This window comes from Ambystoma mexicanum, chromosome 6p (assembly GCF_040938575.1).
Source record: "Ambystoma mexicanum isolate Mex_15411 chromosome 6p, UKY_AmexF1_1, whole genome shotgun sequence".
Classification (NCBI taxonomy): domain Eukaryota; kingdom Metazoa; phylum Chordata; class Amphibia; order Caudata; family Ambystomatidae; genus Ambystoma; species Ambystoma mexicanum.
In genome coordinates, this window is record NC_090935.1 from 1105237973 (window position 1) to 1105265190 (window position 27218).

A 27218-nucleotide genomic window follows, 5' to 3' on the forward strand; every position below is an offset into this window, starting at 1 on the left:
TCCACCATCCCTTCTACTGACTCATCAAAAATGCCTGATCATTCATCCCAATGCAATAATCCAGAAGTAGGAGTCCCATGATTATAACTATGCATGACCCTCTTTCATTGGATCTACATACTTGCCGTTCACAATCCCAACCACTCCAATGTCTCCAGAAGCTGTGTCCAGCAGGCTATGGTGCTTTACAACAACCCAAAATTAAGAAAATCGCAGCCTGTTTAATATGCCAATTTGCATTCCAAAAGCATCTTCCACATTGCCAAAGCATAGACCTAGAGTTGATGCAGACACACAAGTGGGAAGGAGAAATCTACTCAGAACTGGAATTGTGGCAACGGTCCGACTGCATGTTTTTAGGTTTTGTACCACGCATTTGCATGGTCTCTGGGTTCGGTGGCGCATATGAAAGAGCGGCTGGGTTGCGGCTAGTTGGAAGAGGAATAAAATAAGACTGTGGTGCTTTGTTTTGCTGGCGCAGATCACAAACACCCTCTGCTCTATGTGTGCGGCAGCTTTCTAGGGGCAATGTGTTGGAAGCATCGAGGGAGGAGACCATCTTGCTTGGATCGTGACGTGTTTTGGCTGGGGGTGACGTGCATCAGTTGGTGTTCGAGGAGTTGTGTTTGGAATCTGGTGTAGAGTTGCGTTTGAAGTTTGGGAGAAGGGTCATTTTTTTGCAAATAGATATGCAAGTGCAGTAGACCAAAAAAAAAATGATGAGAATGCAAGTCAAAGATTGGGGTTAATCCAAGATCTTTTTTGCTGTTGTTCATTACTAACAAAGGTGATGTACACCGAGGTAAAATGGTCATCAGCAACACAACAGGATAAGGAGTAAAGATGGAGTAGTCTCTTCTAAATAACAATTACAAGCACTGGGGAGGGAATTACCAAGTCCCAGTAACCCAACCTATGAGCAAGAGAAAACCACCTGTGATTGCACCGTGTAAAGCGGCCGAATACTTACATCGCCCATGCTGTGCAACTGCTGCGCAATGTGCCTTATATCTTCATCGCTTGCTAATGGATTAAGTTGCTCTTGCACATCGTACACAAACTGCTGGAAGGACATCAACTGGTTGGGACCATTCTGCTTCCTCCACGAAGGGATAGTCGAGGCGATCTTCTCGCACAGTGGAGTCATGGGTGGGCAACTCTATAACAAGAGAGAAAACAACATACAACTTTAACTTCATAGTCCAACAAGGCTTTTTCTAACTCCTCCATTTTGCATTTACAGAAATGGCCCAAAGCTTAGCACATTGGGGAACATCCAGAACTAGGTCCGAATGATATGCAGCAGTCTGGAAATGATTAGATCATACAGAGGCAGAAGATGAGCTCGGCAAGCGATGGATCATTTACATTTCTCTGGGTCTTTGGCACCCCATTCCAGATCAGGGACACAGTAGTTCCCGCATCAGTCAGGGCACCAAGATTATTCATCACAGTAACGGATACTCCAAGCGCTTAGTCACACATACTAAGGAATCCCTGCAGTTTATCTTTGGGGAAGCAAAGAAGAAAAAATATATATATATCTTTTGGATGGTTACAAGCCTCTTCTCACAGACGTCCTATATGAGACCGCACCCGGTGCAGACCAGATCCTAAAATCTTAAACTATTACCAAAGGGGCAGAGCATTGGGGTGGCTCCAGGCGACCTTTGACACAGGTAATGGCACCAGATGCGATGTTCAAAGCAAATCTACAGAGCCCCTAGTAACTGCTCACCCTAGTTACCTGCTGCACAGGCCACCTCCAACACCATGGGAACCAGCCAGTGGAGTAACTTTACTAAAATTGTTGGGGGTGGGGTGTGGGACATGACATCTGAAGAAAACGTGCCCCAGCCAAATTAATTGGGACAAAATGGTGTGCCATGAAAGTTGGGGCGGGGACAAACACCCCTATCCCACCCTAAAATTACGCCCATGGAACCAGCCATAACGCTCTTCACTTTGACCTACATTTGCATACTTTGACCATACGGCCATTAAAGCAGTCTTTCTTGGTTATGCATCCGCACCAGAGCTATATGTGGTCACTTGAGCCTAAACCAAAAGTTATCTTGGTATACTGTGCCCCACCCCTCCCCCCACCAGATGGCAGAGATTTGCAAATCTGTTTTCCCTGTTTTCGTCACAGCACTGACCAGATCTAGTGGGGAAAGAAGCAGGGCTTTAAGTGGGTCAAGCTGGGCAGGACACCTAGTGTCTGTGACAGGGCCCTGCCGGGGCTCCCTAAAGGCCCCTGCTAAACCCAGCCAACCAGGCTCCTAGAAGCCAAGGCTTTTTTCTAAACCTTAAAGCTCTCTCGCGTGTAAGCGAGAGCTTCAGGCTTTAGAAAAAGAAAACCCTTGCCTTTTCATTCAGGCTTTAGAAAAAGAAAACCCTTGCCTTTTCATTGTGTCGTCACACCGACCGTCTGCTACAGACTTCATTCATTAGGGATGCAGGCATGATGGTACCTGCATCTCTAATTATAGGGGTATCTGGCAGCGGGTCTGTGACCCAATGAAAAGGCAAGGCTTTTTTCTACAGCGAAATCTTCATGCTTTACAAAAAAAAGCCTCGCCTTTTCATTGTGTCACTGTGCCGACCCTATGTCAGACACCTACTTTCATTAGAGATGCAGGGATCATCACCCTCACACCCGAAATGAGAGGGTGATGATCCCCGCAACTCTAGTGAAAAGGGTCAGTAAATAAAAAGTTGGGGTTCTATGTAAGCCTGTGCGCTTTCTTATATACAGTTTTCACAAGTTTGTTGCTCCAATCATTTCAATGTAAACTTATTAGTGAATATTTTTGTGTTTTATTCAGTTGCTTTAGTTTTACAAAACCATTTCTGTATGAAGTTTCTTTATACCTTTCTGTGTTGTGCCTAAGTCATAGGGTGGTGCCCAAATGCTTAGGTGTATTAGGTTACAGGTTTTATGGCAAACTCTGAATTTTCTTAATCTTTCAGTTTTGTGCCCAAGTCATAAAGTGTTGCCAACATAACTCCGCTATGAGGCACGTGTGTGTGTTTACGCCTTTCCTTGGGCTTTTTCAAGGCACTGATACAGTAGTTCCAAAGACAATTATTTGTTCATATCAACATTCCTTCTTTTAAAATGCTATTTACATTAATCAGACACAGCAATCATAGTGACAATCACAATCGTCTCTCTTACTTAATGATATTTTTGCTGATTAGACGAATTTCTGTGGTTCTGAGGAGTTAGCTGGGAAAGGAGATAAGGGGGTATTAATAAGGGTTCCTATGTGCTAAATCATCAGTGTTTTGCAAGTATACTACTTATGAGCTTCATTCGGTTGGAACATTTCTTACCTTCAATTTAGGTACATTATTTTCATTCACGGGTAGTCAGGCCGGATCTAAGCATCCGGCACTCCTGCAGTCCAGTTTTAAGCTATGTCGGTTGAAGTGGGGTTTTCAGGATTCTGATAAATGGTGAGCAATCTATTCTTCCCTAAATAAAGGGAGTATTTCAAAGATTAGGCACATTTTGTTCATGTGGTCATTCTGCCTGTGGCCGTGGCCAGGATACCCTCCGGGTGACCGCGTGCTCAATAAATACTATTAACATAACATTACGTAGTTAGTTGTATCGGTGCTCATCCATATATGTTTTCTTACATGGCCTGCAGTGCTTCTTTCTCATTTTACGTTGCTAATGAAGTGGGTGGTTCATGTATGGTGGGCCACAGTGATCTTCCAAACTATTTGGTTGCCATTTCTGTGGCACCACCATCTGGGTTCAGTACAAGTCTTAAGTGGTGCGGTATCCGCATTGATAGAGAGATGGGCCCGTAACGGTCGGTGTCAATTAAATATTGTCACATGGTACTATCCTGCACTATATAGGCCACGTGTTCCTCTTATGGTTTTGTTGCATAGATTACAACTTTTATGCAAAGATTCAATAGTGTCCCATGCTGCAGGACTTGTTATCTGCGTTTTTACAAGTGATACGTCAGTCCGTGCGTGAGCTGTTCAAATGTGTTACATAATGGTCAATATCCCACACTATATGCTTTATATATGCTGAGTTGCGCTCTTTAGGTCTGGAAGCATATATTTGGCATATGTAGAGAAGGGACAGTGCCTCATGCGCAGGGATTCCTTTTCTGTACTGAGGCGAGTAGTACATTTGTTCATGCGTGAGATGCAGTTATTAATTGCTTGGTCACTTATATGTACGTTATAGCTTGCGATACGAGCGGTTTTCCACGTATTATCAGTGACTACATACCCAGCACGAGTGCAGCGTTCTTTGGTGGTTATATATAAAAAGGGCAGTGATATCTAATTGCATTTTAAAGTGACTTCATTTGTTGTGAAATGCGTTGAGCAAGTCTCCATTGGTGCATGAAGCTATCCTTACCTTTTGGGGTTCTATTCTAGCGATTGTGCCCGGCAGGGGAGTTGCTAGGTCTGCAAAAGACCCGGGGCTAAGCTGATGTCGGAACTGTTGGGACTGGGGGCTAGCTAGTCTTTTGGCTGTAGCTCCTGAGATTCTATCCGGGGCTACAACCAAAAGATCAGGGGCTATAGCCCCCTTAGCCCCCCCCTAGCAACGCCCCTGGTGCTCGGCGTTCCGTGGGCTGCACTGTTCCTCGTAGCAGCTAGTTCCTAGTGCGTTGCTCGCCTCTTACTAATTCGTGTTTCGTGACGTCATTTCATTGGCCCCGGCATCTATGCATGCCGTTTTTCATCACGTGATATTTCCCGATTGGTGACGTGTGGCTTAATTTGTTTAGCATTCCCACATCATATTCCGTTTCGCACTCAATAAATGATTCTTATTTATCTAGAGACACGGTTTATGAAATAGGCTTTATTTGATGTGTTCACATTTAGTATTCCATTTAAAATTAGGCTTTGTTCGTTTGACTTCTCACATATCGTATTCTGTTTTACATCCAATAGCTGATTTTACAGGAACATGGTTGTGTTCCTACAGGGTCGCATCTATCAATCCGTTTACTGAATCTTAAGCTAATTATAATGGACTTAAAATAGGTTCTACGTATTGCTCATGCCATTTATTTGCATCTAATATTTCCTAAGGTAGTCCAACGGTTGTGTATAATTCCCGCGCACAGCAGTGTGTCAATTTGGGGTCATTTACCAGTAATTGATCATGTTAATTTCAAATTAGTTGGATCAATATGTTGGCGGAATGTTAGTTGGTTTGGGGGTAAGGTGGGGGTATAACTCCCCAGATATCCACTTCCACTCATCCATTCATCATTTATAGGAAGGGATGCATTTCTGTATCTCTATTTAGCCCTTCTGCAATCGCTCTTAGGTTACAAATTAATTTACACTTGTGTTGGCGCAGGCATTTCTCACGGTCTCCCAATCGTTCTTCCTGGTTGATGTGTTTTGCTCCAAAGAATTTGATGTTTTCTTTTTTGTCATTTCGGTGGTTCTTATTCCAGTGTTCTGATAGTGTTGATGGGTGTCCTACATTTGTGATGCTTCCCAGGTGTTCTCTAACTCTTACTCTTAATTTGCGCACAGTGCTTCCAACATACATTTTGTTACATACACATTATCCCATAGATTATAAAAGTGGTTCTACAGTTGATGAATTGATCAATTAATACATTTCTTCCATTTGAATTTCTGTAACTTTGTATGCTGTTAAGGACATACCTGCACATACTGCAATTAGTGAATTTGAAGAAACCTTTGACTGGTTTCCCGGTCATGATATTAGTCTGATGTTTTTGTCTAGTCCCCTCCATGAAGCTTGGGCTAAGCTTCGAGCGTAGTGTGGGAGCTTTTGTGTAGATGTTTGGTTTATCTGGTAAATAGTCTTCTCTGCCAGGGTCGAGTTTTAGTAGATGTCAATTATTTTTTAATATTTCCTTATTAATGCATTGTTACTAATGCATTGCGTAATCATCCTTCCTGCATCTGTTTGTTTAGTTAAGCTCTTGTCCTTCAGTTTAAGGTATTCAGCCCTTGTCACACTATCCACTTTTATCTTTGCATTCTGTATACAGTCTTTGTTGCATTGTCTTGACCCAAATCTGTCCTCGATTTTACATTCTGTCCTATATGTATTTTCCTGGCTACAGTTCCTTCTTGCTCTTGTAAATTCTCCAATGGGGATTTTTCGGATTGTGTTTTGGAGATGGCAGCTATTCTCCTGTAATGTTGCGTTTACCTCTGTCTTTTTGCAATAGGTTCTTGTTTGCAGTTTGTCCCCATCTACAAATATGTATAGTTCCAGAAACATTACCTCTGTCCTGCTAGTTTCAATTGTAAATTCTAGCCCATAGGTATTTTCGTTAAGCTATTCACAAAATTCTAGTATCTGATTAATTACCATTTCATATGATGAGAATATCTTCTATGTAGCATTGCCATTTAACCTTATGTTATGTTACTTTGCATTTATATAGCGCCTTATATACCATTGGTATGGTCTGAAGGCGCTGGTAGGTTGAACGCCCTTGGGAACTGAAGTTCGGGTCAGTGGAGAGGGTAGAGAGAGTCAAGGGTGGGTGCGAGAGCACCCGATGTGTGCAGCTGGGGCGGTATTCGTGTAATAGCTGCTTCTTAGCGGTAGGCGTGGTTGTTGAGAGGTCAGGAGTATGCGTTAGTTCTTGCAGGATTTATCCAGACCGATTGTGGCTGCGTTAGGCCTGAGGAGAACGCCTGGCTGGGGGTTGAGTAACCAGCGGCAGATGTTGGTATGAGAACAGTTATACCGAATGGTGTCATAGTATCTGTGCTCTAGCTAAATGGTGGTGTGAAGAAGAGAGTAAGCGTGGTGATGTGATATGGTGGTTTGCATGACCATCAAATGTTCATGCGTGCCAAACCATTCCATGTAAGTCGTGCAATTGTATGCCCTCCAGGCCATTCCACGCACTCCAATCCATTCCGTGTATTTCTAAGTTGTTTTATGCACTCGTTCCTCATAATTCACCCGTACTATCCACATTTTTTTCCCGGTACCTTTCACATATTACACCAGTACCTTCCACATACTTAATTCGGCACCACGCACTCCAGTTCACTCCACTCACTCCAGTCCATTCAGTGTCATATCGTCGGCATAGCCAATCTACCCCAGTTCCTTATTTCCTATTTTCAGAAAAGCATTGTCCTTAGCCACAAACATCTTTACAAAATCTGCAAAAAACAGATTAAACAAGGTGGGTGCTAACGCACAGCCCGGTCTAACTCCTCTTTGGATATGAATCTGTTTAGATAGATGGCCTTCATTGCTCAGTCTCACACTAGCAAAATTGTTCTTGTAGATCATTTTACAGGAGTACAGAAGTTGCGCTGGCATGCCCATGTTCTGCAATTTGTCCCATAGTAGAGGTCTGTCAATCGTGTCAAAGGCTGACGAGAACTCTACGAACAGGATATACAAAGGCAAATCCTCCCTTGATTTAGCTTCCTCAATCAGGGTATTAAAAAACATGTGTCTACTTGTAAAACAGCCCTTTCTAAATCGCGCCTGGGACATATAGATATTTTCTTTAACTATCCATAAATTGATTTCTTTTAACACAAGCGTGGAAAATATTTAGCTGGGGACACCCGTCATAACAAGTAAACGATAGTTGTCAGGTAGCATTTTAGGACCCTTTTTCAACACAAGAATAATGTGAGACATCCTCCAGGAACTGGGGAGAATACCAGTAGTAGTTATCTAATCAAAAAGGGTCCAAAGTATATCAGCCCATACCTCAGGATTATCTTTAATGATTACATTACAGAGGCCATCATCAATATCTTGATGACATCAATGATGTCCGCGCGCTCAACGATAAGGTCTTGTATGATATTTCTAATTGCCTGTCATTTCCTTTTTTGCAGTTGCTAAAATTTTATCATACTGTTTCTCTGTCCCCATTTAACAGAGGTGGTTTTACCCACTGGAATAAAACCATACATACAGGAGGTAATCCACACAACAATCTCCTCAGCTGTCATATGTAGACGCCTCTTTTTGGCCCCTCTCCATTTTTTACCTTTTCTAGGTTCCAGTCTGACCATCCAAGTCGGTCCCCCCTGAGATTTATTTTTAGCTCACCGGACCTATCCTTGACACAGGACCTTTTAGTGCAGTTGCTAATGCTAAGGCATAGAATGGCGTGGTCACTGAAAACATTGAAGCTAAGATGTAGTTCCAATGTCTCAGTGAAGCCCTTGGTATTGAGAAACATATAATCCAGAGTGGAAGAAAAAGTGCCATTGCATCATGTCGGGCCCATAGGAATATCAGTTTTAGTAGTGCCATTTACCATCTTAAGGTCCATCTCTTCCAAAAACATTTTCCACCTTTGGTATTTGTTGTCCTTCTTAGTAGCAAGGTAGTTATTAGCGGACCCTTTATCATGAGTAATTTGGGCATTCAGGTCACCAGCAATTATAATATCCATTCCACTATTCTCAAAGTGGCTGCTGGTGACCAACTCGAAGATAGTTCCCTGTATTCCCAATGTAAAATCATCACCTGGAGGGTCGAAGACATTAATCAAAAGCACTTTTTGCATGCCTCCAATAAGAATTTCTACCCCAAGCACATTATTATCACTCCTACTATGGGCAACCTCTTTCAAGGGGATTTCATTTGACACCAATGTGACCAACCTCGCAAATGGTCTTCCTTTAGCTCCCCTTTTGGCATTTTGTCTATAGATAGTAAAACCGTCAAAGTAGGCCAGTACCAGAAGCCACGTTTCCTGTAAGAGGATAGAATCGGCCATGCTAATAAAACACTTTGACCCCTCCGGCAGGAAGAGGTGTTTGTGGCCTCTATTATTCCAGGTCTGCTCAGTTATTAGCAATCATAGTGGGAAAGAAAGAGCATAGCCATTCACAATGGGATTTTACATTGGGGTCGACAGTACTACTAGATTTAAATATCTCAAACCGACCCCCATTTCCATGCCTTTCGTATACTTGATTATCTGTAATAAGATTGCTTTTCCCCCACAATAACAGCCAAATTCATATCCACGCTTGTTAAGTTCTATCGAAGGGACTCTAAATTAGACAATCTCCTCTGACTAACAGTGAACCTTCGTTACCATGTTAGGGCACTGTTCGACAAATTTCAGGTCTTCACTTTTGATTAACCTTAACGGAGTAAAAGATTACAAATTTTCATCAGACAACCTTTATCGCCTTCATCCTCTTTTTCGTCATGCCCTTGATATTAAATTATTTCACTGGAAGAATGCTCGTTTTCTCCACCAGAATCAACTTAAACTTATTTACTTTATTTGCGGTGACCATTTTCCAATTGGGTTGTTTAGGGTCACCAGTTGGTTCATTTACTGAAGATTCAAAAATTACTGCACTGCTATTGAAGGAAGATTTAGCGCTTTCCACAGAACTTTCTGATATTTCTTCCTAAATAACAAGCAAATCCAACACAACTTTAGTTTTTCCCACCCCAGCACCTATTAAACAATCTCACGATTGCCACATTTGAGAGCAGCTCTTTTTGCTCTTCTCACTGATTTCTTCCTGGCACGCTTTTAGGAGCGTCTCACATTAGGTATTGAGTCTGCCACATCTTTCCCCCTATTTTCCACGTGGGGTGTATTCCTCAGATAGTCTTCCAGCTCTCTATTTGTTAACTGGGCATCTTCATCTACATCATAATCGTCACTACCCAAAAGAATTTCAACTTTTGTTGATTCCAAGTTTCGTTTCCTCTCCTGCTGTTCCCTCTCTCCCCCCACCCCCCACGGCTTCCTTACTGCCCTCTGCTGTCTCTTCCTTGGCTACCCTGCCCTCTCCTCCTTCCTCTTCTGCCATGCCCTGGTGCTTCTTCTACACCTCCGCAGGGTGTACCTCTGATTTGTACCCCTCCCCGAAGTTTGTTTGTTTTGTTTTATTCATTTCTATAGTGCACCTTAACCCAGAGGTATCTGGGCGCATTTGAAAGTTGCAGGTGATACAAGATACAAGGACATGAAATATATACAACACGTCTTGGAGACGACGGAATCATTACATGCAGATATATACAACAAATCTTGAGAATGACTGAGTACTTACATACAGAAAAAGGAACACAAGACAGCTTGTGGAACTGTGGCAATAGATTAATTGCATACACTGTGCAGGCCGAGAAACAGCTTGTGAATCAAGGATGCAACTGTTAAGCGAGATGTTGTTGCTTCTCAGCTAGCCATTTCATAGACTTGCTTCTGAAGTTGGTGAATGAATTTGTGGTTTTCAGGGAGAGAGGGAGTGTGTTCCAAAGCTGAGCAGCCATGACTGGGAAGCTAGTCCCCCCTGATTTTTGTAGTTTGCATCTAGGGAGTAGCAGGCTGAGGGTGTTGGAGGACCTTGTGACTCTAGTTGATGACCTGAGGTTAAACGTTTCAGTTAAGTGTAGAGGAGCTGCATGGTTCAATGGTTTATATGTGAGTGGCATAGTTTTAAGTTTGTAGTTCATGCGGTTACACCGACACGCCACCTATGTGCCAACACCCCACCGAGAAAGAAGACAGATGACCTCCCTCTCCGTTCCACAATGTGGTTCCTCCATCCTCCAACCTCTTCAAACACAGTGCACATGTGACAAGTTAGGGTGTTTACTTGGCATGTTTCTGTTAAAATTCCCCTACAAAGAGATTGGCCATGAGTGGTGCGAAACAGGTGCCCATTGCTATGCCCTTGGTTTGTTGGTACAGGGTTTCGTTATATATGAATACATTATTTTTAAGTACAAAGTCCAATAGTTCTTTGATCATTTCCATAAACAAATAGTGCAAAGCAAATACATTCTCACATACAAAGTCAATTGTTTTGATAGCCAAGTTATGCTGGATACAAGTGTACATTGATTTTACATCCATGTTCACTAACATAAAATCTTTGCACCATTCTACATCACTTAGTATTTCTAATATAATTCACCCACACAATTTAAATGTATACTAGCGGAAAGGGTGGCTGGCAGGGAGTCAGCGCTCTAAGTAAATGACAAGGCAACAATTACCTTACCGAACTGCTGCCCGTTACAGCCCGTCCCTTTTGCAAAATCGAGCCGGGGCACTTAGGGGATGTGGCCTAACAGGCAGCATTCAGTGTTTCCTCTTAATTGCGACACCAACCCCCTGCTAGGGCATGCCCCCAAAGAGCCCATGCTCCAGTTTGAAGGCCACTTAAAGCACTGGGAAGGTAGCCTCTGCCCCCCTCCCACTATTTACACAAGCACAAGCAAACCCTCATCACACCCCATAATTTCAGACGTAGTTCTGGTAATGGGCGCATGCAACGGCTCAGGGCCCCATGCTCACATGGCTGTAGAGCCCTCCTTACAATCAAGTTTCCTGCATTTTATTCTCATTCTCTCCTTCCACCGCACAGGGAAGAAATGTTGCTGCTTCCCTACGGAGGCGCCACGCGATTCGGATTTTACACCATTTGCACTGTCTCCGGACACTCTCGCGGATTCCGAAAGAAGCGGGTGGGGAGCGTGGAAATGTACGATCGCGTTGCTGCTGTATTGATGTGTGCGGTTCAGACGTACCGAGGTACTGTGTGCAGGTTTGTGTTGAGGTCATAGAGCAGTGGTCGGCAAGTAGTACCCCAAGAGGCTCCTGCCCACAAGCCCCATCTCCCACACATGCTGTGCTGGCTAGGGCCGAAATGAAAAAGGCGGCTATGGAGGAGCACAGCAGATTTAAGGCAGACTGTATGTTGGATTGTTCTCATCAGTAACAATTAGCAATCCCCAGAAGGGAGTTCAGTGTTCTCGATTAAAATAAATAAAGTCACTCCTATTTTAATAGAGATCTGTTGTTCCATATATATATGGATCTACAGCAGGGAGTCTGCAACCTGCAGCACTCCAGGTGTTCTTGACTAGAACTCCCATGATCCCTCTTTCACTGTGGGCTACGTCTGATTCTTTTGAAGCCACATAATCTGTCTTTTGGCAGCAAGCCATTTATTCCACTCTTCAGTTGCACATTTGTTGTTTTAAATGAATTTATATTTGTAATCAAACCCCTACGTGCTATTCTTCAGCGACAACTCATGTTGGTCAGTGGCCTTAGTTGTTATGGATTGATGGGATTCAAGCGGTGGACTGATGCAGAGACCCGCTATTGGCAGGAAGTGCGGGGGCATGCATATCTATGGATCGCGCCCTAGGGGGCGTAAGGTGTCACAGCCCACAGAGTGTATGCAGGAACAGCATCCTGACCTTTCATCCGTCGCATATGAAAAGGAACCTTGAGATTGAGGAGACCCCCAGCAACTGCCCCCATGTTGCCAGTCAGTCTTGTAACACAACAATATATTTCTTACTCCATTTTCGTTCTGGACCTTAAATGTGCACCTTGCAGTGCTCGCATTACAAGTTGCGTTTCCTAGAGCCCTTCCGGGTCGTCACTACCCACGGGATATACACAAAGAAGGTTTTATAGCTCTTCAGTGGGCATTTCGTTTTTAGGATCCCTGCTGACTCTGTCTCGTGATAATCTGTGGCTATTAGCCTCATCTTTGCCACCATTTTGATGTATGCACCCTAGGGGTGCCTCAGACTGTTTTTGCTCTAAGTAGTCCCACCCCCAAACATCAAGTTGAAATGGGACCCCGCACATCTTCAGCCAGGCCTGAGTGAACGCATGGGGGAATCGCCTGTACTAAACTTTGGAGGTCCCCTTTACAGCAATAGGTGCTAATACCTGCCACAAGAATCCTCAATTTATAAACTATGGACAGAGGAAAGGCGATTTCATTCGAGACTGACATGCTTAGCCGACAGGTCTCTTATGCCCACAGATATTACCAGCTCGATTGCTAGTGATACCCATCCTCTGCACCCCGGGTGCACATTCAGATGAGCAGCCACAGAGCAGATAAGAGCAGTGCATGCTGGGTTTATGAAGCACGTGCTGCACTGTCCTACTATGCACGGGCTCCATTTTACACAAGCCCTTGTTGAGATTCCGCTCCCTGTAATACGAGTTCCCATGATGCCCTCGAGAGTGTCACTTAATGTCCTGTATATACACACATTGGATGGCCCTGTAGTACGTATTTTTTCCACCTGGCCTCAAATCCTGAATTCGGGAAGCTGATACAGGAACAAACCCCTTAACTTCCAGGCTATCGTGCGAGTCTATGCAAAAAGGACGAGCATACACTCAAACCATCTCGATAACCGTGGAAGGTGGGCAGTGGGCTTTGGCGAGGAGGATTGGGAAATAAACGTCCAGAGTAAGTACACACTGTATATACCCTTTCCTTGCTTATACTTCGGATTCCTTCCTTTACTCAATGTATAGGAATCGACAACCAGTCACACGAGGAGCGAAACGGGGCAGCAGTGCAAGCGACAGGCGGATGTAAACAAAGCGAGCAGCAGCCCAGGCGGGCACTCACTCCGCCTCTCAGACAGGCCCGAGGAACGCAGAGGTCAAACGGAACCCCGATAGGGTCACTTTCGGGAAACAAGATAACCTTTCAGCACCCTTGGAATGCGGCCAGCTGGGATTGGGAAAATGCGACCTTCCCAGCAAGGAGTTCAACAAAATATGTACAGGGAAAAACGTGGTTTCTTTGCCAAGTTAAATGCACCGTATGTGAGGCAGCCTAAAAAATGCATTACATTTTTAAACGGTAAAAGCCATACAAGGTTGAATTGGCACAAATGTATGATTTGTGGGCTGCAATGCCAACGACGTGCCTTCAACCAGAGTTGCAGAGAAAATGGCGGGGGTTCAAGGCAAATCTATATACACTCCACAATATGGACTCAAATATTCTGCATAACTTGCCTTCAACCCCAACCATTTTTTTTACTGCAATCCAGTTTGAAGCCTTGTTGGTATTGCAGCCAACAAATCATACATTTGTAACAATAAAACCTTCACATCTTGTGTAATGGTCGGCAAATACATTTCAGATGTGTACATTTTAGGAGGAAAGACTTAACATGTAGATTAGAAGGCACTTAAGCAGTGTCGGACGGGGGCCCCAAAGGGGGCGAGAAGGTGCACCACACAAACTATCTGAAAGGAATAAGTGTGCAGGGCAGAAAAGCCAAGTGCCTTAGTGGGCGTGGCTGATGTATGCAGAGACCACCTGATGAACGATGGATGGATAGTGACATGGGAAAAGGAGACAGGCTGCATCGGCTCGGAGGAAAGAAGTCAGAAAAAGGCACAATTGGGTCAGAAAGCGGAAAGGAGGGTTCAGAGAGTCAGTGGCTAAGATCGGGGAATAAAGATGGAACTGAAATGATCAAAGCATCTTGCTTTTTTTATGAAGTGCTTTAAAGCACAGTTGAGCAGTGGAGATAAATGGCATTCTATGACAAGACTGGAGGCGAGCAGTATGCTTCATCTTCATTTATTTCTACTCTTCAGCAGTTCAACAAAACACATATAAAGACTTTGAAAATTATTCAACAAACTTTTCTCTTTTTCAAACTACAATATCCATGAGTCTCTGCAGTCCATGCCCTCTCAGCCAGTCACAACCCACTTCCTGTGCTTGGACTCCTAATCTTCTTTTACTGCTCTTCAAGCAGATAAGTACCATTTCCTTCCCTCTCGTATTTCTGTGTGTGAATTATACGGAAATGAATGGAATAAGAGTAGAACTGACATTAATATCATAGTTAGTATAATTGGTTGTAATAATGTACAGATAAGCGCAGGGAATGCGTGTGAGGTGATCGTGTGATATGCTTTAGCATTATGCGTAGAGGCACGCAAGCGTACGCGAAGGAAGTCAGCCGTCAGGCAGTGTTATAAGGCAAAGTGAACGCCGAAGAGTCCGACGTTATTTGTGCCATTTATAGGTAAGGCAGGACTTTATCCGCGAGGCTGGTGGCCCAGTGTCGCATGCTCGGCACCTCAAGGGTGCAGCCTGCCTTGCGGACTTTGTAGCAAGAGCGCCGCTTGCGAGGACCGGCCCCCACTCTCAGGTAGGAGGAGCCGGCGCCCGCGAGCGCAGAACCGCGCCTCACAGCAGCGCGGTAGCCCCCACCCTCGGGTAGGCAGGGCCACGCTAGCAGGGAGCAGCGTACAGCGCTCTTATACCATAGCCCCCACCGGCGGGTGGGAGGAGCTAAGCGCGACAAGTCACACACATCACAGCGGACGCCGCTTTTAAGCGACGCTATCATTATACACGTGAAAAGCATACCGAACGCTCATGCGAGAGAATTGTGAAGTGACAATATAAAAGTTCTAAGCGATCTTAACGATCGCTCGCGCAAGTGGAGTGTCAGCTGGCTAGACAGCTGAAGGAGCAGCAGTCACGACACAACATCGTGAGCAGCAAGCTACAGGGGAGTCTCCTAGTACCTCACGCTGCTAAGCAGCATAAGATTTGCGCATAAGAAGGAAGGCACTCGCAGCAGCCAGAAGGCAGGAGTAAAAGTTGGTGCAGCCACAAAAAATAAAACACATTTTTTTAAAAAAAGAATAATTATATTCATAAACATCTCTGAGCAGTGGGTGTTCTAAGACCCTTGATTCTGGTATTTTAGGCACACAGCACAACAGAAGAATGTCAGAGTTTGAGTGGAGCGAGGAGGAGCAGAGTCAGGACCTCGCTGCCAGTTTTAAACAAGTGCTGGGAAGCTCCCTTATTGATGCAGTGGCAGAGGGGGTTAGACCCCTGCAAGAGAGGCTGGAGACATTGGAAGCTATGCTTTCGCAGCCTAGTTGTAGCACCAAAGACTTTAAGCGCACGTCCACGGAACCCTTGAAAGAGGGACATAAGGGGAGTAAGATAGCCCTCAAGAGGAAAACCTCTGAAAACCCCCGGGGCTCTTTGGAAGGGGCAGTAGAAGAGGCCCCAGAGGTGCCCGACGCTTTTGCAAAACTGAAAGGGGCTTATTTGCAATGTCAAGCGGTGCCAGACCTCATGACCCCCTCTCCAGGGGAAGACAACACAGGAGAGGACCCAGGCTCGGACAAAGAGCAGATAGAGGACCAGACCTCGCAGGGAGAAGAGGAAGCTGAGGAAGATGACTGGGCGAGGCCCAGCGGGGGTAAGAGAGCGCGGAAGGAGAAACACCTCCTGGAAGCTCAGGATGAGATATTTGACCCGGATAGCTTCCGGAATCCGAGGTCTACCGAGTGGCAACCTCTCAAAGTCCACCCCCAACCCCCCCGCGAGTAGCGCAGTACATGACAGCAAGACTGCGCAAACCGCTAGACAAGGAAGTGAGACAACGCCTACATGCGGAGTGCCCGCGACCAGATCTCCCAGGAAAGGTAGCCGAAGACCCCGAGCTCGATCCAAAGATGCTGACCTTCGTGTCAAAAATGAGCAAAGAGCCCCGCAAGGGTATTGATAGGTCCTGGAGAAGCTGCCAGGAAAAAGTGTTGGATTTGGCAGGACCTCTTGCCAAGATTATGGACCTCGCAGAGAGGGCAAAGGACACAGGAGAAGAAGTTGACCCTGAAGCTCTCGCTGGGTGGGCTCAGAGGGCAGTCTGTCTTCTCGGAAATGCAAATTGTGCCATCGCTTCTGAAAGGAGAAAAGGTCTTTTACTCAAGATAGATTCGAAGTTTAGCGATCTGTCATCGTATGAAGCGTAAGAAGGAGCCCAGGGCCTCCTGTTTGGAGTGACCTTTGGGAAGGAGATGGGCCGTTTTGTTGGTACATATGCTCCGTTGGAAAAGGCACAAGCATCGATCTGCAAAATATTTCAAGTAGAGATTTTGGAAGGACCGGCCACTTCAGGGGTCGTGTAGCCGGTCACAATCAAGGAGGAAGAAGACCCCAGAACCCCATGGCTCAATACTGGGAGAACAAGAGTCAAGACACATTCTTCCCGTCCAGAGGGAGATTCCAGAGGGGCCGCAGGTCCAGAGGATCAGGACGAGGTCAAGGATTCACACCAGGTGAGAGCCATTCAGTATCCTCCTGTAGGAGGGAGGACGCGCAAGTTTTTAGAGAATTGACGCAAGCTTTCAAGCGATTCCTCGATACTGCAGACCATCAGAGGTCTTCAGATAGATTTCATAGAGGCCCCAGTCCAGCTGAGCAGACCGCAGAGACAGAGACTAGCGCAAGCGGAACAAGCATGTTTAGACAGCGAGATAGTGCAGCTAGTCCGCAAGCAGGCGATAGAGAAATGCGAGATAGCCCTGAGGTTTATCAGCAATATGTTCCTGGAGCACAGGAAAGAGAAGGTACGCCCAGTTATAAATCTCAAAGAGCTGAACGGTTGGATCATACATCGGCACTTCAAAATGGATGGCATCCATCAGCTCAGACTCCCTAAGAGAAGGAGACTGGCTGACGCGTTTAGAGCTGAAGGACGCCTACCTTACAGTTCCTGTACTCAAGGAGTACAGACCTTTTCTAGCTTTTCACTGGCAAAGACAATTCTGGCAATTCGAGACCATGCCATTAGGACTTGCCTCAGCACCCTGGGCATTCACGAAGCTGATGAAGCCAGTAGCAGCAGCAATCAGGGAGAAAGGCATCAGGCTGATAATTTACCTGGACGATCTCCTCCTCCTAGCAGAAGATCGGGAGGTACTAGTGTACCAAACGAGATGGGTGCAGGACCTTTTGGAATCGATAGGATTTCTAGTGAATACACAGAAGTCAGATACCACGCCAGTGCAGAGATTAGACTTCCTAGGGTTCGTTCTAGATACCAAGAAGGCGACACTAGAGCTTCCAGCTCGGAAGATAAAAGACATCAAGAGAGAGATCAGAGCATGCTTAGAGAAACAGCAAGTATCTCTCAGAACCTTGGGGAGAATAGTGGGGCTATTAGCAGCATCTATTCAAGCCATATTTTCCAGGCCCCCTGCACTACCGAGCACTGCAGAAGTTGAAAATAAAAGCATCTGCAACAGGGTCTGAAGTACCATCAACATGTACCCCTAGATCAAGACTCCATTACAGAACTGGAGTGGTGGTTAAAGAATATGGATGCTTGGAATGGGCGAGCCATATTCGGAGACAAGCCGGATTTGATAATAGAATCAGACGCCATCCGGAAGGGCTGGGGAGCCAGATGTGGGAGCCTACAGACCGGGGGCAAGTGGAGCGAAGAGGAGCTTCGCCTTCACATAAACTGTCTGGAGCTCCTAGCAGGATCGTTCGCGATCAAGGCTTTTACAAGAGGAAGAGTACATTCTTGTGTTCTGCTGAAGTTGGACAACATATCAGCAGTGAGGTACATCAACCACTTGGGCGGTACGAGGTCCAAGATGCTAGCAGAACTGGTGAAAGATTTGTGGCACGTCTGCCTACGATCAGAGACATCAGTGATAAAGTACCTGCCAGGCACACTGAACGTAGTAGCAGATTGGAACTCTCGGTATCTGACAGACTTCAGCGATTGGAGACTGGATCCAGGAGTGTTTCAGAGGCTGAACACGAGATGGTGACCATTACAGGTGGACCTTTTCGCCTCTCGGCTCAATGCACAGATGAGCCTATACTACAGCTGGAGGCCAGATCAGGGAGCGCAAGGAACAGATGCCTTCCTGCAAGAGTGGTCAGGAGGCCCGCACTATGCCTTTCCCCCCTTCGTGATGTTGAGCAGAGTTCCTAGCGAAATGTCGGAGGGAGAAAGCGGAGCTGGTATTAGTAGTGCCTTTGTGGAAGTCACAAGTGTGGTTTCTAACGCTGATGGAACTAATAGCAGACATAGCCAGAGTCCTCCCCAAAGGAGAACGACTGCTCACGGACCCAGCTGGGTCGTGTCATCCTCAGAGTGAGAGGGACACTCCCGCTAGTCACGTGCAGGATATCAGGAGACGTTGGGCACTGACAGGAATTTCGGCGCAGGCTGCTCAGCTCATCGCTGAATCCTGGGCTCCATCCACTAGGAGGAGCTATGACGCAGCTTGGGAAAATTGACAAGCTGGTGCAAGAACAGAAGTGTTCATCCCGTTTCAGCACCTGTAGTAGAAATACTGAATTTCCTAGCAAACTTATTGCAGAACCGGAGAGCTTTCCATACAATAGGAGTGTACAGGCCAGCTATATTAGCAGGTCACATGCCAGTAGAAGGCGACCTGGCAGGAGAACATCCGGCAGTCTTGAGGCTCATGAGTGGTGCAAGATTCAGAGTTCCTCCAGAGCCCAGGTATAGTACAGCATGGGGCGTGGCTACAGTATTACACTTGTTATCAGATTGGCCAACAGATAAATAACTTTCTCTTAAGCAGTTATCAGGCAAGCTAGCTATGTTATTATGTTTAATCTCCTGCAAACGAGTATCAGACGTTAGAGCCCTAGCGATTAACAGGCAAGCCTTTGCACCAGAAGGAGTGACTTTCTCTATAGTCAGGAGGACCAAGACGGGGACTACTACAGTTCATTACCCATATTTTCTGAACAATACAAAATGGTGCGTAGCATGATGCATTAAAGAATACGAGAATAGGACGGCAGAGAATAGGGCAGTAAGTACTACACAGCTTCTAATAGCACGCAGGAAGCCCTATCATGCAGTTACGTCAGCTACCATCGCGAGACGGGTTAAGGAGATTATGCAAGCAGCAGGTTTGAATGTGAGCATGACTGGGGCTCATTCAGTGAGAGGAGCAATGGCCTCGAGAGCCGTGAGAGCAGGAGTGCCTTTAAGTGAAATCATGCTAGCAGCAGATTGATCGAGTGATCGCACGTTTAAAGAGTTTTATTTTAAACCAGCAGAGTCTTGCAGGAACGGTGTTGGGGAAGCTTTGAACAAGCATAATGCTCACCTCCAGTCTTGTCATAGAATGAAGATTACCCCTGCCAGCTGCGCAGGGAGTATTAATTCTATTAAAGACTAGGAGGCGAGCATTAAATTCCCACCCGAGTATTGTACTGTCAATAATTGCATTGTATTATGTTTGCAAGTACACTACATAGACTCCACCCTAAAATCTCCTATTGTATTTGCCTCTTAGGGGAAGATTAGAAGAATAACTGAAGACAGAGCAGTAGCAGAGTGATTCAGGAGGCCGGAAGTTCACCGGCAGTTGAGTTTGCAAGTTAAAGAAAGACTTTGCATCGTTGGCGAGGATCAGTTATGGTACTCGTGAAATTTTCAGAGCAAGTAAAAGCAGAGGAGGAGTCCAAGCACAGGAAGTGGGTTGTGACTGGCTGAGGTGGGCATGGACTACAGAGACTCATGGATTTTGTAGTTTGAAAAAGATAAAAGTTTGATGAATACTTTTCAAAGTCTTTATATGTATTTTGTTGAACTGCTGAAGAGTAGAAATAAATGAAGATGAAGCATAATGCTCGCCTCCTAGTCTTTAATAGATTACTCCCTGCGCAGCTAGCAGGGGTAATCTTCATTAACATAGTAGGGGACCATCCTTTTATTGACCTCCCAGAGGGAAAGGCCTTGTTGACCCCAATGTAGTTTCCTTCAATGACAATCAAACTGCATCGCTGTGATCATATACAGAGAAACCCCATCCCCATTTAGGGGCACCCCAAGGAGAATCCCAAGCTGACTTTGGTGCCACGCCACAGTGCCCCTCTCAATGAAGCCCTGTGCATTAGTTAAACTGGGTTCCGGTTGCAGGCGTTCAGAAGCCATATGCTTAAGTTTAGTTTCCCTGCAATCCAGTGCTCCAGCACAAAGGGGATCCCAGCGTGGGTGGCCAGCAGGGTATTAGCAGGCTCGGATAAGGAAGGTTTATTTTTGGAGCTGCTTGCCGGGGTCTGGGACAATTCGTAATGTCTGCTTACTTCATGGTCCTGAGGAGAGTAACACGGGCTCAGAGGTGTACCATTTCTCAAGCTAAGCTACTGGATGGAGGAGAGTTCATTCGGAGCGAGAGGATGGGGTGTAAAATGCATCTATATGTTAATATCGTAACCTCTTTAAAGACAAGAAATGAGGACTGTCCTGCCAGGCTAAATACATCACCTGTGCTTCAGGGTCTTGCCATACCCTGCAGCACCTGAACAAATAACTCCACAAGCGTACTAGTCTGTTTTTGCTGTGGTTTGAGAGTACAGCCTTTGAGAGACTCGTCCCAAGCCCTTATTCAGTACATAAAAAGTGTTAATTAAAAAAACAGGTTGACAACTTAGTTAGGCTAACATTTATCTGCAAGCTTTTGTATTCTTCAGATCACTTCATGAGGTGCAAAAAAGAATAAAAGTCTTGGAAATATACAGTACTGCTTAAGCATTCACCACTGGCGTTCCTTGTGCAGGTCTGTTTCTTTACACAAAGCCATACACTTCAGAAGGTACCCCTACACATTGAAGTCTGAAAAAAGAGACCTGCAGATTATATTAAGCAGGGAGAGAAAGAAACACTGTTCGACGTTTCTCGGGGGATAGAAGTTTTTGCCGCAGGACATTTCATTAAAGTAGAACTCATCTAAGTTTTCTTTAACATGTTTTGCCCCATATATATGTGGGGGTGGGTTTAGGAGTAATGGGGTTTAGGTGGGATGCTATGGCAGTCTCCCACTGCATATATTTGAAGCAAATTCTACCAGTAAACATTTATTTTCCGATTAAATGTTTGAGCAGATCACAACAGTTTCTCAGAAAAACATGAGCCAATGGGTGTAGTGTCAATCATGGCATGTACACATCAATTGAAGGTGGTAGGTTTTTAGGCATAGCCATGGACAGATGTTTTTAGGCATAGCCAGTTGTGTTGTCCATCACCACTGAGCCCAATGACCATCATTCCTGTTAGGGAGATTTATCATTGTTCTGCTTCATCCCCTCTCCCAGAGAGACCCCCAGCACTTTTTGCTGAACTTCTGGACCTTTTTCTTTAATCCTGAATGAGTGGACCTTTTTACACTCATTCATTCTTGTGGGCTCTGTCTTTTGGAACTCTACTCTTTGTATTTTACCTTTACCTGTACTATGGAGTCCATTTTGCTCCTTAACTCTTTAAGACATCTGTATTTTATTATTGCAGCACACAGCTCCTTATGGGAAGTGTTGCTGGGTACCCTTATGGCCCTGCTTTGAGATTCTTTTCTTTATCCTAGAGTAACTACAGTTCTTAAGGGTACGAAGATACTTAGTATCTCTCCTAAATATTTAAAGACGGAGAGATTGGCACACACCACCTTATGTGGAGTTAGTGTTACTGGACAATTATACTGCACACCATCACCACCGGAGTGGTCTCCTGGTGCTCTGGCAGATCTGTAAGGTAAGAGGGTAGGGAGGGTTAGTAGGGTGTAGCGAGATAAAGTTAGAGCGAGATTGATGATGTCCTGTAAGCAGCTTCAGTTCGGTTAACACCGTTCGCTGAGCATGGGTGTGGTTTACGGATCGGTAGGCTCCCGTGTGCAGTTGTGTGAGACTATGTGTGGTTTGTTTTGTTGTTGCAGAGTAGTGAAGTGTGTGCTGTTTGCTGTGCGAGAGTGTGTTTGCGTTTGTTTTAGGGCGTGAGAGGTGTACGCGGAGAGTTGAGTTTTTTTTGCGGTTGAGTTAGTGGGTTTACCTCGTTTTGTTTCGGAACTCTGTCGTCTCTGCCCTTGCAGTCTGCAGAAGCGTTCCTTTGGTGGTTCATTCGTCTGGTTCTGCCCATGGTTTTGGCATGTTTCTGTGACCGTCTGGTGATCTGTGACCGGGAAGTTTGTCGGGACCTCCCCTCCCCAGGGTTGATATCACAAAGGTGTGGGTTGCGCTTTGGTTGTCAGTGGAGTTTGCCTGCCATTGCCTCCCTGAGCTCCTGGTGTGTGGTCTCCTCCACTCAAATCCTAAGGGTCCCTTGTTCTGTTGGGTGCTAGTTCATGATTAATGCTCCTCAGACTTCAGCTAAGATCCCCATCTTTGGCTTTGCCTAGTTGGGGAAATTTGGCTTGGGAGAGGCTCAGTAGAGGGGGAAAATCTGGGTTTTTTCCTTCGCTCACTACTTATTGGATTGTCATGTGCGCTTGTTTCTGGTGCGTTCTATTTCCACTGGTGTCTGTTAGTTGAATCCACCCGGTTCTGAGGTGAAGAGCCAGGTTTTGAGAAGTTTCCTGAATTTTAGGTGGTTCTTTGTATCACGTATTTCTTTCGGAAATGTGTTGCAAGTTTTTGCTGCCAGGTGGGAGAATGAGGATACTCTAGTTTTTTTCTTGTGTATGGTGTTGGTTCCAGGCGGATGCCAATGCTTGATCTGAGTGTTGTTGTCAGTTGGCAGGTGGTTATCTTCTTTTGTAGGAATTCTGCTCCTTGTCCGTGGATTGCTCTATGCATTATGTACATCGTTTTGAAAGTGATTTGTTGTTTGATTGGCAGCCAGTGTAGCATTTTTCATCACTGGGGTGATATGGTCCCTTCGTGATAGTTTAAGGAGGAGTCTGGCCACTGCGTTCTGGATACGTTGCAGTTTCTTCAGCAGGTGTTCTGGCATTCCAAGGTAGAGGCTGTTTGCGTAGTCAATTCTTGTAATGAGGGCGATGATTATCAGTGTTTTATGATTGAAGGACAGGAAAGGTAGAATTAATTTTATCGAGTGTAGAAGGAAGAAGCATTTCTTGATTATTGCGTTTACTTAAGGTTCTAATGTTAGCGCGTTGTCCATTAGGCTTCCAAGGTTTTGATTATTTCCATGGTGTGGGAGCTGTTCCTAGTTCTGTGGGCCATGGGATATAGATATTATTTTCCTTGTCTTTGGATATAACCATGATTTCTGTCTTGCCTGGGTTGAGTTTGAGGCTGTTTGTGTTCATCCAGTTGTAGAGTTCTTTGAGACATTCTCCCAGTGTTGTGTTCTCTTCTTGTCCTTCGATTTTATAGATTTGTGCGTCTGCTGTACGTTAAATCTTTTTATTGAAGTTTTTTTTACAAAAATTTAAATCATTACAATAAATTAAATGCAGTGAGCATGCAGTACAGTAAGCAGTTTACTTTTGTTGTGGGTAAGGCCTCCACACTTTTAGAATGAAGGTAGTCATATTGTTTTGAGGCTGTAAGCTTGACCGCTACAATCGCTCTAATACTCAAACCCCCCGGACCTCACAATCCTCCTTTCATCGCCAGCTCATTCTATCGGCCCCATGGCAAGACTTTTGTAATCATCCGCAGTTCTTATGATCAGTAGTATTTTGTGTATGGCGTTAGGGTCTATAGGGGCTAACCCCCGTCGGGTCATGGGTCATCTCACCCCCCTGGCCACATCACTCAGCATTCTGTGTTTGATTTGTTTGGCACCCCCCTCATCATTGGTCAGTGATGAGATTAAAGGTTCCATCCCTGCAGTATCAGGTCCCTCCCATACTGTAAGTAGCATTCATGGTGTGCATAGAAAACAAAGGTAGGTTGAGGCCCCAGGTATGTGTGTCCGCTCCATGGGTGGTCTATTTGTTCAGTCCCCCAGTCCCCATGCCAACTCTGGGTGGTGCATTATTAGGGTATGCCCAGCTATTGTCTGTGGTGTGATTTTAATTTATGCCGAGGTTAAATCAATGGGTCGGCTAGTCCCCAGAAGTGCGAGGCCTGTGTCGACCCCGAGAGGCGTTGTGTTCCATAGAGCGGAATTTGGCCAGTAGCACCTGCCATGTGCATTTAGTGGGTGGTCTGTTGGATTTCCAGTTGAGGATCAGGGACTTTCGGGCAGCGAAAAGTATTGTGTATGAGTTTACGCTGTATCGGATCTGTGTTCCAGTCCTCCCTCTGTGCGCCGATGAGCAGTGGGCCGATCCATAGTTCAACCTCAGCCGCATCCATTTGGGCAAATTGTCAGTGTACAGTGTATTTTGTGCCAAAATGTACCGATTTTTGGACAGGACCAGAGAATGGGTCCCATGGAGCCCAGACCCCACATTGTCGCAAGCATGTCAGAGTGTATGAGACCCACCCTAAATAGTTTACTAGGTGTGTAGTACATCCGTTGGACAATTTTGAATTGGATATCCATTTCGAATGCTCATTGATACTGCCGGTATGGCCTCAAAGAAATTGTACATGTTTCTGGGGTTTCTCTCGATCCCCAGATCGTCGGGCCATTGGGATGCCAGAGTTCGATTACGACCAACATTATTTGGGAATGACGTTATCTATTGTTCCATTGCAAGTTCACCCAATGTCAGACGCCTGTCGGGTCTGTGGTGTGTTTGGCTCCAATATCGGACTCTCCTATCAGTAATCCGCAGTCTGCCTCCCCTAGACCGAGAACCTGCTGCGCATCTGTGAAGCCAATCAGGGAATTTTCGCTGTATATGTCCATTAGCCAGATGTGTGGACAGGTCATGTCTTGGTTATGGTGTAGTTTAAAGTTCAATCTATAGGACAAGATGGTCCCATTCTGATGCATATTGGTGCTGCATGGGTTAATGAGCCCAGTATGGACCGTAATCTGTGCCATTGCGCGAGCGTTGGCCCTACTATTGGGCGGTTCATGATTGCATCGGGTAGCTTAGTAGATGGGATCGCTAGGAAGTGTTTTTTATGATCTTTATTTGCGAGTTCAGGTAGATATTGAAGAACCGTGGGGACAGGGATTGATTTAATGGGTTTTATCCAGTTTCCGTTCTGTTAGCTCGGAGTGATTTAATCCAGAGTAGGGCCAAGTCGGTTATACCTAGTATCATTGCATACTTGGTAGCCCCCTTCTCTCTGCTCCTGAGACCTTTTAGTCACAGACAATCTCCTAGTTATGGCTGGTGGAAGTGGACGTGTTTTACCAACTATTGTGTAATTTTTGTACCGCAGGCTATGTCCATAGCCTGGGTAGTGCACAATAGGGACACCCAAGTACCTACTTGGATCCTCCCTTCTTTTTTCACCATTACTAGTGTGGTTGTTCTTGGTTAACCCTTCTTCTACCATTCAGGGAGCAGGAGGTCAGTGTGTGCATTTTGCTTTAGGTGGGAACCCTTGGGTGTCCCGGCCTAGGCTCCTGAGTGTCTGGACAGGCAGAAAGTGGGGGACGAGGGGAGTTTTTCACCCCCCCTGTCCTTTGTCAGCCAGAGTTCCTGAATAGAACCAATGCCCCTTTCTGAAAATTGCTGAGAGAGATTGCAGAGGGGTGTGTGCTGCAACTGTATAAAAGGTGAGGCTCCTGGAGACACCTGCAGACCCTTTGCAACACTGTGAAGCAACCACTGCTGTCCTGACCCCATTTTCTGTGCAACAGAGCAGCTACGAAGAGGACGACTCCTTCCCTTTGGCTGGTGGGAACAACCAGTCACAAGACAAATCTTGGTTTGGGCCAGCTCCCGAGGTCCTGTGAGTATCCAGAGCTGCGGAACCCCAATGCCAGGAGACCTGCTGCCCATTTCAAGTGCATAATCGTGGAAAGGCCAAATCCATCCAAATCTTTGCTGAGCCCTCAAAGACACTCCAGAGATTCAATCCAACTCACCCAGACCCCCTCAGAGTGCGGGACTGCAGGAAGCAAAGATCAACTGGGCGAATTGCATGCCCCAGGTCCTCCCGCGAGACCACTGCCGAGAGAACCCGTCCATTGTCCTGCCTTCAGTCATCAGACCAAGAAATCTGCAGGTCAGTGCAGAGCTGCAACATAGCGGACATCCAGCATGAACGTTTTCTTCTAACCAAATGTACTGTGGGGAAAATGTATTGCTTACCCGATTCTAGAAAGTCGCTCTAGAGCAATGGAGTGCACCTAGTGGTGTCCAGGGCAACCCCATTTTACCTCTGACTCAAGCACCTGCTGGCGTCCCTTTAGTGAGTCCTTTAACAGGGTCTGCAATGTTAGTTAAATATTCTTGTATTTTCCTTCCTCTAGACTAGAAAGTATCCACAGGAACATTTGATTTCTTCTGCTTTGCAAGACTTTAAGCTGCTATGCACTGCCTTTTAGCAAGGGTTGCATTTCTTACTCTGAAAGACTTGCTGTGCTGCGAAACTGCCTCTGGAACCTGAAGCTTTAATAGGATAACACTAACCAACAGGTTTCTGCCCCAAAAATCACCATCTTATATGTGTATGCAGACTAAATACAATTATCATATTTTTTGGGTGCACAGTATTACCAAACTCCAGTAACAATTGTATGTGTTCAGCAACTACCAACTAAGGGACCCTTTGAAAGTATTGAAAAGTAGATCTGTGTGTGATGGTTTACAGTGCTAAGTATTTAACAGTAAATCTTGTGTAAATATAATAAATCTATATTTCAATATACATTTATGTGTGTTTCTTTGATGTGCTTTACATACTGGGTTCAGTGTACTTCCCTACAACTGACATCTTCCTCTTAAGATGAGCCTGACTGCTCTGCCACTCTACTAAGGTCCCGAGTTAGTGCAGACTGATACCAAGAGTTGAGGATCTAC

General features: G+C 45.4%; 1 protein-coding gene across 3 annotated transcripts in view; it reads right to left on the reverse strand.

The window, feature by feature from the left end:
* DAPK1 (death associated protein kinase 1) overlaps nt 1-27218 on the reverse strand; it is a 986032-nt gene that overhangs the window by 7999 nt on the left and 950815 nt on the right. For all 3 annotated transcript variants that reach the window (XM_069625713.1, XM_069625714.1, XM_069625715.1), the window contains exon 25: nt 971-1159. In XM_069625713.1, coding sequence (XP_069481814.1) covers nt 971-1159 — 189 coding nt within the window. The remainder of the gene's footprint in view (nt 1-970; nt 1160-27218) is intronic.